Raw genomic sequence first — 12,521 nt, 5'->3', positions numbered from 1 at the left:
ACCGATTGGCGACTGTACTTATTTCATTCAACAATGCAAATCTGTCTGTTTCCCTCACTCAACCTTTGTTTCCCCAAGAATAAAAAAGTTTACTTTTTTTCGTGAGGCATGCGAACCTCAATGGTGTACAAGACAAGACAGAAGGAAAACCATCGGCATTTTGTATAGCTTGAAGTGTTCTGTCTGTTCCACTATGATCCATGTACACACCATGGTGCAATATGCACACAGCAAGAACATCGGTGTTTGTTTGCACCATGCTCATAGCAAAAGGCAGAACACTGCCCTGGCTCCAATGCAGAGCAGACTGAGTTGATTGTGAGGGTGTGTCCACTTGGCTCATTTTCGCATGCAAATTCACTGTGTCTATCACATCTCTGCAGACAACCTTTCACATGAGGGCCATTTGTGCACCATTGATACTGAGACAGCACAGTGACAGCTGCGCCAGTGCTAAGGGCATGGATACCCCCCCCCCCCCCCACCCAACCCCGAGTGTAGAGAGAGAAATAAAAAGCCTTTGAAACCATAAATAGCAATGGCAGCAGTCTTGAGCTGATAACATGATGCTTTTGGTTTATCGTCAAAGCATCACCACATGCTACCAAATAGGGAGCATATCTGTATGCACCCTGTCAGGAAGTGCAATATGCTCCCTATTTGGAAGCATACCGTAATGGTAGAAGTGTGGCAGGCACAGAGTCATGGCAGTGCCATGAATTCGTACTTAAACAGCTTTGACTGATTAAAAGTTAAGACATTCTACACTGTTCCCACTGCATGCATACACTAAGGGTGCGAATCTTCAGAGGGTTCGCTAAATGCCAAAATACACCATTGAATTATGTTTCGATACCGCTGACACGCTCAGCTCTGGTTCAATCATGAAATGTCTGCCAGGTGCAAGAGGTTCCCCATCTTATTGCCTTTAATTCTTTAAGAAATTGCACTTTGTGCACACCGGTGTAACGCTTACATCACTGGTCGGAAAAGCCCTGGCCAACAGATTCATTGCCAATGACAGCGATGTTCAGACAAAGATCAAAATTGGAATAAACAATAGTTAGCTGGAGGTCTAATAGAAGTGCACTGCATTGAAGAGCAAAATTATGCCACTGAATATCCCACATAAAAGTTACGAAGCAGTGTGCTTGTGCTCGTCTGCAACCGCGAACACATCCACTGTAACTAGGGTAGCATCCTCAATTTAATATCCAGAAAATCAGCTTGCTTCATGTTTTTATTTACTCCTTAACGTTGCTAGGCAAGTATTTAGAGGTTTGCCTGCCTTTTTGGTGGTGCCTTTATTTCAAGCTTGCAATACAGATGTTAGTTTTGGAAAACTGTCCAACAGCTGAGATGTACTTAAAACACAGCTCACTCAGCAGATTATTGGTCTTCATAATATGCTGTAACAGAATGAATATGGCAACTGCATGCCCAGTGCACACACAAAAACTTGCAAAAGTGCTAAACAAAGATGAGATCAGAAGCCCAAGACCAAAATATATTTATCAATCAACTATTATGCAGAGCTCATTGAAAGCAATGGACATTGCTCAACACAAAATTAAAAACTATGTTAAGTCTAATTTTGTAAACTAAATAAATGAAAAGAACATTTTAAATTAAGGGGAGACGCTCCTCGAAGCAACTTTTCTTTATTAGTTGTATTAGAGGTTTCAAAATTCAGTCAAGTATAGAGTTTTCTATGCAAATTTCAAATATGGCACTACTTCTTGTGTAGCTGTTATAGCTTTAGAGTTATGTGATGCACAATGCCAAAATATAGTCACCTTTGTGGGCACTTCATTATGTAATAAATTTTCACAAGAAGCATCGTGCTGTAGCTTGTTTAGCTCTTTGTAGATTGCAAAGTGCCGATATCTAGCCCAACAGTGTGTACAATTACTGAAACTATGCAAAAATATTTGAACATTTCAACTAATTTTTTTTCTCCATTCTCTGAAATGTAACCATGTACTTTTGCAACTTACTGCTTCGAGATATTGCAATTTCAAGTACATATTAGCACTGTGCATACCTTCAAAAGTATGTATGCCACATTTCATTACTATAAAGCAATTGTAAGTGTACAAGGTTATTTTCATGCGATTGTGAAAAAAATTAGTTGAAGTGTCCTACTTCATTTTTCGTAGTTCCAGTAGTTGTACATGCTGTTTGAATAGATGTTGGCAGTTTGTGGTCTACAAAGAGCTAAATGAGCTACAGCACAAAGCGTTTTGCAAAAATTTATTACAAAATACAGTGCCCACAAAATCACTATTTTGCCATTGTGAAGGATTTACATTGTACGACTGACATTCTGTAGAACTGTAGCAGCTACGTAGAAATTAATTACATATTTGAAATCTGCTTGAAATGCTCTATAAGTTGGTGGATTTTCAAATCTGTAGTACGTTTATTAAAGAAATGTTTTTTTCGAGGAGCATGTCCCCTTAACCACTAATGTGGAGCATCTCCCCCTAACCACTAATGTCAGCTAATCACGCGGGAGACAAAGCCACTAAATGCAATGCAGACTTACAGCAAGTTTCCGCATGCACTTTTGCATAATTTATGCAGGCTGATTGCTGCTACATACAAAGCAAAGTACACTAAAATATTCCCCACATGCGCAAGTCTTTCCATATGATACCTGTGTCAAAAGCCCTGCACTGTAGCTATGCCAGCTTTGCTACACTGCCCACTAAATCGGCTTCACATATTATTCTGGAGTAATTTGTAGTACCTTACATTCGCACGAATAGAAACTATCACATCAAAAAAATCAGTTCATTACGATCAACAACTAAACACTGTATAAAGTGCAGCACAATACGGCAAGCATTCACTGACAAGTTGCAGACACCAATAAGTGCCATGGCTTTCCAAGCATTTGGTATTCACCAGCACAAACATCAGCCAATGTCCCAACAAAGACATTCTCAGCTCATCATGATATGCACTGGTCTCTAAACAAGGCTAAATAAATTCATTCTACTCACCCCTCACTGTCACACTGATATGTACTGCTACAAATGAGACTAAACAAAAATATGTACTCTTGTATTCATTCTAGCAGCAGGAATCTTGTTATGCAACAAGCTTATCCAAACTGTTCCCCTCACATCCTCACTCAAAGCAACTATGTTTTGACATCGCTGAGTTTGAGGTACTGTACTATGGCACGCCAGCAATCAACGTTGAGTGCATCTAGCTGCGTACTCCCATCAACAGCTTCACAAACAACTGCTGCCTGCACGACGCCTGCATAGACCATGTAATTCTCCTGCATGTAGCACCTGGCCCTCGTAATGCTTTGCAACACGTGGGGCTCGCACTTTCCAGACAGCATCACCAGATGCTCCAGGAGCGACGCTGTGCCACACAGCTCGTCAAAAGCAGCGGCGCAGCTGTGCTCGTTGGTCAGTACCCCTGGCCCTCCTCCGCCGTCCATGCTCATTACAAACCGTGCCGCCTTGTTGAGCAGGCCCAGGTTGCGTTCCAAGGCGTCGTCCAAGGCTGCATTCGCCCGCACCACATCATCCCACGCAGTGCATCTGTGCAACAAACGTAGCAGCAGTGAATGATGACTTCACTTGATTCACTTGATGACTTCACAAGATTCACAGTGTCAACAAAGCTACTGGCCCACTGGAGAGCAAGGACTTTAGCAATGTTTTTTAACAACAGTGTATAGCTGGGTGTACCATGAACAAGACAACTAGGACAACAGAAGGAAGCGAGAGACAACTTTTGTCATCCTTGTCTTCTCGTTTTCACTACATCCAGCTTCAGCTTCATACCCGCTAGTCCACTGGAACAAGCTGGTAACAGTACCAGCCAGTTAGCAGCTAGTAACTCAAGCACTGGTTGCTTTGCTACAGCTCTTGTGGACAAATATGTGGGGTGCTGGAGTTCTTGCAGGCTGTGCAAGAACCTCCATGTTGCCTCAAAACCTGATGCATTGTCGCCTCCAGAATAGAAAAAAAAAGGAAGAAAAAAAGGGAAAGAGGAAAGAGGAAAAAAATCCTCTCCCCCATTTTTCTCCTTGTGTGATGTCTCAGGTTTTCCAAACCCATGCGCTGCAGAGTCTGCTTTGTGCACCTTTTCGTCTGCTAGTTTACTGCTCCAGCTGCCATGAAAGATACACGGAAATCTAAGCATCAACCGATTCCAGAAAATGAATTCGTGGTTCTGAGGCATTCTTAACATAACACGGCAACTGATTATGTTTGTTACTCTGAAAAGTTCAGTATTGCGAAGTCCATGGTAATGAAATAATTTTACACTTAAACTAGAGGAAGACAGCAGGGATCTCTGAAAAGTTTGTTAAAGCGGTGTTTGTCGTAACGAGGTTTCACTGCATATTGATGTGGGGCAGGGTTCCCCCAGAAATTATTGAAACCGAGGTGGAGGGGGCTAAACATGCAACTAAGGCCATTTTTTATTTCCAATACAACCATGGATTGCAAGTTCACCAATTTTACATTTTGGATGCATTAATGATGCCATGTAAGCAAGTGGTGTATCCTACTGCGATCGCCAAACTTTGCCAAGACAATTAATGCACAGCTTGTCACTGTCAAAATGCGCATGAAATATGTGCCGGCGATCCAAATCCGTGTCAGCCAGTAGGAGCACTTCCTGTGTCCACGTGGCAGTAGTAACAAATCGCAACACTAGTTTTATTCACTTTCGTTCACTTTTTTCGTTTTTATTTCTGGATGGCGAAATATGACGCTGTGGCTGTCTGATGCTCAGATCTCTCCTCTTTACGATGTTTCCGAAATAGCAGTGTTGCGTCAACGGAAAGTTGTGGTAGTCGCGTAGTGCGATGGCACCTCCCGACGCCCGATTTTCTGCCCAATTTTTGTCAACAGCGCACCAGAAAAGGGGTATTTTCTCAACTTCTACGTCACTTTTCTTTCCAATATTTCCTCACGTGATAAAGGAACACCCAAGGATCACGAAAAGGAAAATAATAGAGAGTTTTGACCCGTCAACTCAAGCTTGTGAAGCGGACTCAGGGAACTGGGGTTAATCTCACGAACCTACTCGAATCAGTTCAAAATAAAGCTACACGGTTCATCTTAACTTCATACTCTCGATATCAAAGTGTGTCCGCCTTAAAGAAATTACTTAATCTCCCTTCACTTGACATGCGCAGGAAATTATCACGGTTGACCTTCTTCCATAGCCTTTACCACAGCAACATTGCATTCGCTCGAGCCCATATTCTTCCCGCTCCCCACATCTCTACTCGCACAGACCATGTTCATAAAGTAAAACCTATATTTGCCAGGACTAACGCTTATCAAAATTCGCCTCTAGTTTTATCTATCGCCGAATGGAACTCGCTACCTGCAAACATTGTCTCGCTTGTGGAATCATCATTTCATGCAGCACTGCTAATCTTTTTAGAGTGTGTCATCCTGTCCGAACCCACATTTCCTTGAATATTTACTTAAACAGTGTTTTCAAGTGCTTGGCATTGTAGAAAATTCATTCCGTTTCATCTGATATGTATGTGTGTAGGCTGTTTACCTAAATCATTATTCGATTGTATCCTTAAACTCGTGTTCTGATGGGTACTGGTTGTTTGCATCGCATTTTAGGTTCTTATGTGTGTTTCACACTACTAAACATTGTATAAACTTCGTTACCCTTTTCTTTCTTTCTTTCTTTCTTTTTTTGTTGTTTGCTTCTGCTACATGTTTTTTATGGTTCCTAATGCCTTCATATATTTACATTGTACAGATTTCACTCATGCTTGAACTTTTCCGTCCCCCCCCCCCCTATGTAATGCCCTAACGGGCCCTTAGGGTACTCAAATAAATAAATAAATAAATAAAACAGAGTGGTGGGCGGTAAACCTGAGCTGTGGGCAGCATTTCCGCTGCTGCCCACCATAGACAGAACCCTGCTGTTGAGGCAAGAGATGACAATAAGGCAAGAAGATGAAGCCGCACAAAGTGAAACATGAAGCAACAGAAGGAAGACATAAGGTGATAACTTAAATCAACCAATTCACTAATTAGTCAAACACTCGGGCAACACAGTTCACTCGGACTTCAGCATACGTAACCATATGCAAGCGACAGCCTCGCTTCACCTATACAAGTGAAGCAACACACGAAATCCCAATTACAGCTAATGCCGGGTCAAGAATGCATAGGTGAATGCGCTGTAACAGGAGTACATGCGTTCTGGCCTATTGTCACTGCTCAGCTGAGTACACGAAGCGTGCGGTGGATTAACTTGGCTTCGTTACTTTTGCAGGCAAATGCACTATGCATCTCTGGAGCACTAATGCTCCACACGTGGGCCACACATGCACATCACTACTGTGACAGCACGACTGCACAAACAGCGACAGCACGAGTGCACCTTGAGCATCTGTACATAACTTGCGCAATAACACATGTGAAAAATAGAAATGCTGAACTTTATACTGTAGTTCAACACATGTTACAGTAGTTGCTCCGTACTTGTTACCTCAGATACACAAGTCTCGCCAAACTTTCGTAGAATATCAGCTTAGTGAAGTACATAAAGCCAAATTTTTAGCATATTGCATAACAGATGAAGACTGCCATTTAAATTCCATTTTTTGCAATTCTTCCCATTCCTTATCAAGTATTCAAGACAGCCTTAGAGATTGTATGACCATCAGTCACTAGCTTAAGAATTTTAGAACCATTAGTTCATTTTCATGAATGTTGAGCACAAGCTGAAGCTTTTCCACAATTCAAAATGATTGCACAATTTCTGCAATTAGTTGTTAAATACTACTAGCTCAACAAGTGTTGTCAGTAAGTTGTCTACAATGTTCACCACCATGGTCTGATAGATCGAAATAGTCCTGCGAAATATTACTGCATATGCCTTGTCTGCAGGTGTGATCAGACACCCAAGTTAAGGGCTCCATATTCTGGAACAGAAGTAATGTTTGGTATTTTGCAAACAGTGACAAACAGCAATCGTATTCACGCATAGCATTTGTACACATGTGTTCCATCGTTAGATACACTCAACCAACCAGGCAAGTTATTCTCGTCAATGCCAGCCATGCGCAAGGGGGCTCGCACTGCTGCAATCTGCACCGGAAGCTCTCGGATAACTACACCAGGAGAACAATGGGAATGGGAGACACACTGGTGGGCAGGAGATGTGAGGCAAGACGACTAGCGTCGCCTTGCATATGTCCTGTGCTTAGCAGGTTCTCTTGGGTGCTTAGATCCTACAGTAGACCCAGGTGAAAACAAATCAACAGAATGAAAAGAAAAGACTGGCCACAAATGTCAACCTTGACAAGATGCCAAAACTACCATACATTACAAGAATGCCAATATAATCTCCTGAATATACACCAAGCGCAAGGTGTCGCAAACAGCAGCTATCACTGAGATTATCGAGCTCTGTTGTGTAGCAGTACCCTCTTCTAGACAGTTATGCTGCTATTTAAGTACTACACCACTGCAGGCAAAACATGAGCATGGCTAACTAAAGCAAATTTGGCAACCAGACACTATCACTGTGGTGTCATATCACACTCAATTTATTGCTCCTAAGAGGCACTTTGCCATTTGGATTTCATCTGTCTGGGATAGAACAGCTGCCTACAACCTTTCAGAATGCAAATATGTAATGCAGTTACTGTGACAATGACACTGTACATTAAGAATGCCTTTGTCCTGATTAAATTCCTGACCATAAGTTCCAACATTGTCCCTGACAAACAAATACTTTCTCACAATAAGAAATTGATAATACTTCAAAGTGTCTTGCAAGTGATTAGATGACCACAGAAGTGGGCATAAACACAGATAGCTACACAGCTAGCCAGGCTTCGCTGGAAAAGAGCTTCAGTGACCAGTTTCTAAACACTAGCACTTCTTTATGTCGTGGCAATGGCAACTCACCTGAGGGTCAGCTTTGACAGGAACGTGTTCTTTGTAACCATAGCATAAAGTGCACCAAAGGCAGCTTCTGGAATGGCATCACAGCTCTTGATACGAAGCTCGACCAAACTCCTTTTGCACTGGGATACGAAGAGGGATAGCAACTGCGCAGCTTTGTAGTCCAGCCGAGGAACAGTCAGCGATAACTTCCTGGATAGGTTGGAAGGTTAAATTTCACTGTAATGAGCTAAATGAACTTTGTGCAGTTGACTCCCCCAATAACCTGAGAAGACACATGCACAGCTTCAACAGGGAAGCAAGTGACACGCACACACACGCACACACACAAGCCTGCGATGGCTAACTATATCTTTTAACATGGTAGTAGTTACAGCAGCAGTGCAGTCGAATGTCAATACAACGAATGCGCAATATAAAAATATATTGAATACAATAATGTAAATCTTAAACGTTCTTTTGACAGTCTCTGCATATTATGAATATATGCTTACAATAATATCACATGTAATGAATATCTTTTTGTGTAAGAAACAACTTCGTTGCAATGAGGTCTGACTGAAGTGTAGCAGTAGTAGTATAGGAACGAGGAAAAGATCCATGTTTACATAGCACGTATTGCCGGGTGATTCCACGAGAGATCAAACATGCATGTCCCCTTCATATTTTTCTTTTGTCCCTTCTTTAATGTCATAATAATATTTTAACTGCACAGAACTTAAAACTTTATTCATGAAAAGTGCTTTCAACAAGCCAAACAAATATTTGAAGATGGCAGCGCAAGCGTCTTCCCATTGCTTACCACAATATTTTCCTATTTCAAGCCCAAATTAAATGCAAACCAGAAACGTTGTGTCGAATACTCACAGTAAACTACCTACACGCATTTTTATGCTGTCCACAAACTAAAAAGGTAGAAAAATTCCAAACATGCCAGAAATCAGAAAAATTTTGCAACTCCGATGCGCCTTTGGCACGTTTTCTATTTCCACAAACTTGAAAGTGTCAAACAAAGAATGTTCTCTTTGCAACATTTATGCAAAATATTATCTTCCTACATGAAACACGACAAGAAAAAGTAGTTATTAAACGAGCTTTTTTTTAATGTGTTTTCAAAAAATAAAAAACATCGGTTCCAATTTCTGAAAAAAATTTTGGATTGAAGTTCACTTGTGTGACGCAAAACTTAAGCACAATAATATGTTCCCGCATTTGCTTTATTCACAAAATATAATAGGCCAAAGTGACCCAAGTTGAGCGTGCAGGTTTTAGTGCCCTATGACTTGTTCCGGTTTGTCAACCCTTTGAGGGTCAATGACGTAAATTTACGGCACCGCGAACAAGTCCCAAATGGTCTATGCCCTATATTTACGGCGCCATCTGTACATTTAAAAAGCGCATCAATTTCCTAATTTTTTTCTTTCCTGGCATGTGCTGCCACTATGTGGGAATACAGGGAATCTTTTTCTCCTGCCTCCCTCTCTTGGTTTTCGTTGCATGGTTTGTTTTAGAGCTAGTTTGCTCCAGCGTGTCTATATACTACCGCTCGTGCATTGGTGCCTGCACGGGTGGGCGGTGGTTTTGGCTTCTTGCACTTGCAAAACTGATGGCTATCTTGTTACTAATCGCTCAAAGGGCAGCCGCCTGTTTTTCGCTCGTTTAGTGTTCACAGGGGCAAGCATAGGAAGGATGCCACCGTGTATGTGCTTCCTTTTTTCTTTTTTTTTTGGGGGGGGGAGGGGGGGAGACTCTCGATATCTAATTGCCTCTGGTTGGAGATAAGATGAAGATCAGCGGAAGTTTGTCACACGTTTTGCTTTTTTGACGGGCACACAACCACGCAGTTTTCTTGAGTGCGCTCACCTACGCAATTCAATTATGCTATGGACGTAAATATTAGTGTAAGAGCAGGAACATTTGAGACCTGCGAAATAGTCTGGTGTGTGCATATTCTAAGCCTTGAACTATAATAATGTATCAAACTTTTTATTCTCCCTATTGTTATTCATGAACAAAGAGTACATATATACCAACGCAAAATATTTTTTTCTCTTCACAGTCACCCTAGAAAAGTTACGGTAAATTTTTTTTCAAATAGGTTCCTCAGAAGAATTGGAATCTGCAACAAAAAAAAAATCGACCCTGGGCAGTCGCATATGGCGAAAAAATAGACAGAGAAAGAGTTAAAGGGACATGAAAGGCAAATACTAAGTCGACGTGGACTGTTTAAATACCATCCTAGGAACCTCGCAACACTTGTGCAGTGTCAAGAAAAAGCTTGGTTCATGAGAAAATTGCATCTGAAGGGTCTGAATGCCTTTTTCTAAAATTCATATCTCTTGCAACCCAACCGGGGAAGTTATGACGTTGCATACGCATCACCGTCGTTTGTTGCCTGCCATTGGCGAGTAAAACGGCGCCACACAGACGGCGGTACAGAGACAAGACAGAGCAGTGGATTCGCCGCTACAGCTGCCTTTTGGTCAAGTGGCATGGACCATTCGGACTTCCCACAACATTAGATGGAAGTTGAATTCTCTGCTACTTCCAGATTGTGCGAGTTTCGCGAGCCAGCAAAACCAGCACAGCACTACGTGATCAGGAAAGTACCGAAACGCAAAAACGTGGGCGGCACAGTGTCGAGAGCAAATGAAACCATTTGACTGCCCACGTCGTTGTCAATGGCAATTTCAATGAATTCTCTTTTTCTGAAGATGAAATAGAAATGGACAAGTAGCATTTTCTTTCATCTCATAATACAACACAAGGATGTTTTTTGCAGCAAGTAGTTGAGCACTAGTGACAGAATTCAACTGAGGAGTGCTTTAGTCATCGGGCAAGTGCTTGAATGTCCTGAGGAAGTCTCCAATCATGTCCTGCATTTACTTAAATTTTTCGGTTATTAACGCTCTGTTTGCGATAATACTGACGCCTTAGAGATTCTCGAGCACTAATGTATCACTTAAGCTTGACTTAGTATTTGCCTTTAGCGTCCCTTTAACATTTACTCTCTTTCAAAAAAAAGAAAAGAAAATGGTTACCACAACTGAAGGAAAGTTTACTTGGGTTTCTTATTGCGGCAAGTACAGAGAATGTGTTTTCTGCTCTGTTTTCTGGGATGCAAGATAGAACAAACTTGACACTACTTGTGGTGCTCAAATAAATTTATTGCACGTCTTTTGCAGGTAGTATTTAAATGGTTTTAATCATTGTCAGCTGGCTAGCAGCAGTTCTTACAATGGACAGTGCATATGCGCTTGACTGATCGCAGACACACATCCACACATGCCATGACTGAATTCCTGGCATGCGCGGCACTGGCTTTCCCTCCACTGACTTCTGCAGACAATGCTCCTCGATGGCTGCACCAGGTGCATGAAGCAGGGCTACATTCTTGATGTTGCCGCTAAGTTGGGAGACCATCTCACGTGCCGACTGAATGGAGGTGGCGCCTCCAGACCTCAGGTTGTGCAGGGAAGCTTGGTGCTTAATGAGTCCACTCACACTGTCAAAGGTATTCTTCCCATGCCCGGTAGCAAAAAACGTCCACCTAGCAGATGTATACTTGGAGTCGCACAACTCGTAGATTTGGTACCTATTTTAAAAATGGCTCGCTGCACCATCGCTGACGTGTGTTACATGACAGTAGATGGATTCTTTTTCATCTAACACCTCATGCACTCTACCTAGGACATAGCAGGTATGCACTGCGTCGTGATGCATGTCGTTGCTTATTACAGCAAAGCTGTGTGTTACTTTCCTTGTCACAGTGACACAGGTGAAAATGGAGACTTGTTTCTTATGCCAATGGTACGATCGTGTTTCATCTGAGAGAAGGACAGTCCAGTTTTCCACAAAATCAAAATGCAGAACAATGCTTCCCTGCTGCTCGCACTTTTTTGCTTCATGAATAGCCACAGCTTGAGTGCAGCGCATGTATTAGTGAGGAATCCATTTGATCAGCCATTTGCCAGGCTCTTTCACAAAAAGGGTTGGAGACGACGTGTTCTTGATCAAGTCGCTGCTTTCCCAAACAGTAAGTGTTACCTAGTCCTCATCGACCAATCCCCGACTGGCCAAAGTGAGGCTTTCATTCCATGGGCAACGCTCGAATTCACCTAACACACAATCTGCATTTGGGGAACCACAAAGGCACAATGTTTTCATGCCTTCCAATTAGATTTCCATGCCGGCTACATTCTAAAGCGTGGAGACACAAAGGTTGGCATTAGAGCAATAAATGCAAACACAAACCTCTTGCTGTGGTGTGAGCAGCACACATTTTTGACGCAGGCTGTAAAAGTGACAGGGCGATGGCACTTTCGGGGTGAGCTGTTTTGAACATCTGCAACGTCTCACAGATAGAACGTGTCATAAACCGCTTTGAGACATACTCTCTCTGGCCGTTCGTGATGACTGAAAACCTCCTCCTTGTTCGGGCTCTGACGAGAGCACCCAAGTTCGTCACAGTAGTTGAGCGCAGCTTGTACATTCGATGGGCTTAACCTTGACCTTATGTATGAATCAAAATCTGACCACATTCCGTGCTTCTTGCGTCAATTTCGGGCTTTTCTGAGCATGTAGATTGCGGTAGCT

General features: G+C 42.3%; 1 protein-coding gene across 1 annotated transcript in view; it reads right to left on the bottom strand.

The window, feature by feature from the left end:
- Positions 1-1,285: 1,285 nt before the first annotated feature.
- LOC126540551 (uncharacterized) overlaps positions 1,286-12,521 on the bottom strand; it is a 32,669-nt gene continuing 21,433 nt past the window's right edge. The window contains exons 3-4 of the mRNA XM_050187385.3: positions 7,929-8,117; positions 1,286-3,563 (exon numbers count right to left, since the gene is read on the bottom strand). Coding sequence (XP_050043342.1) covers positions 3,149-3,563; positions 7,929-8,117 — 604 coding nt within the window. The 3' untranslated portion in view covers positions 1,286-3,148. The remainder of the gene's footprint in view (positions 3,564-7,928; positions 8,118-12,521) is intronic.

This window comes from Dermacentor andersoni, chromosome 2 (assembly GCF_023375885.2).
Source record: "Dermacentor andersoni chromosome 2, qqDerAnde1_hic_scaffold, whole genome shotgun sequence".
Taxonomy (NCBI): domain Eukaryota; kingdom Metazoa; phylum Arthropoda; class Arachnida; order Ixodida; family Ixodidae; genus Dermacentor; species Dermacentor andersoni.
The sequence above is the reverse complement of the archived record's forward strand: the minus strand, read 5'-3'. Positions and strand labels throughout refer to the sequence as shown.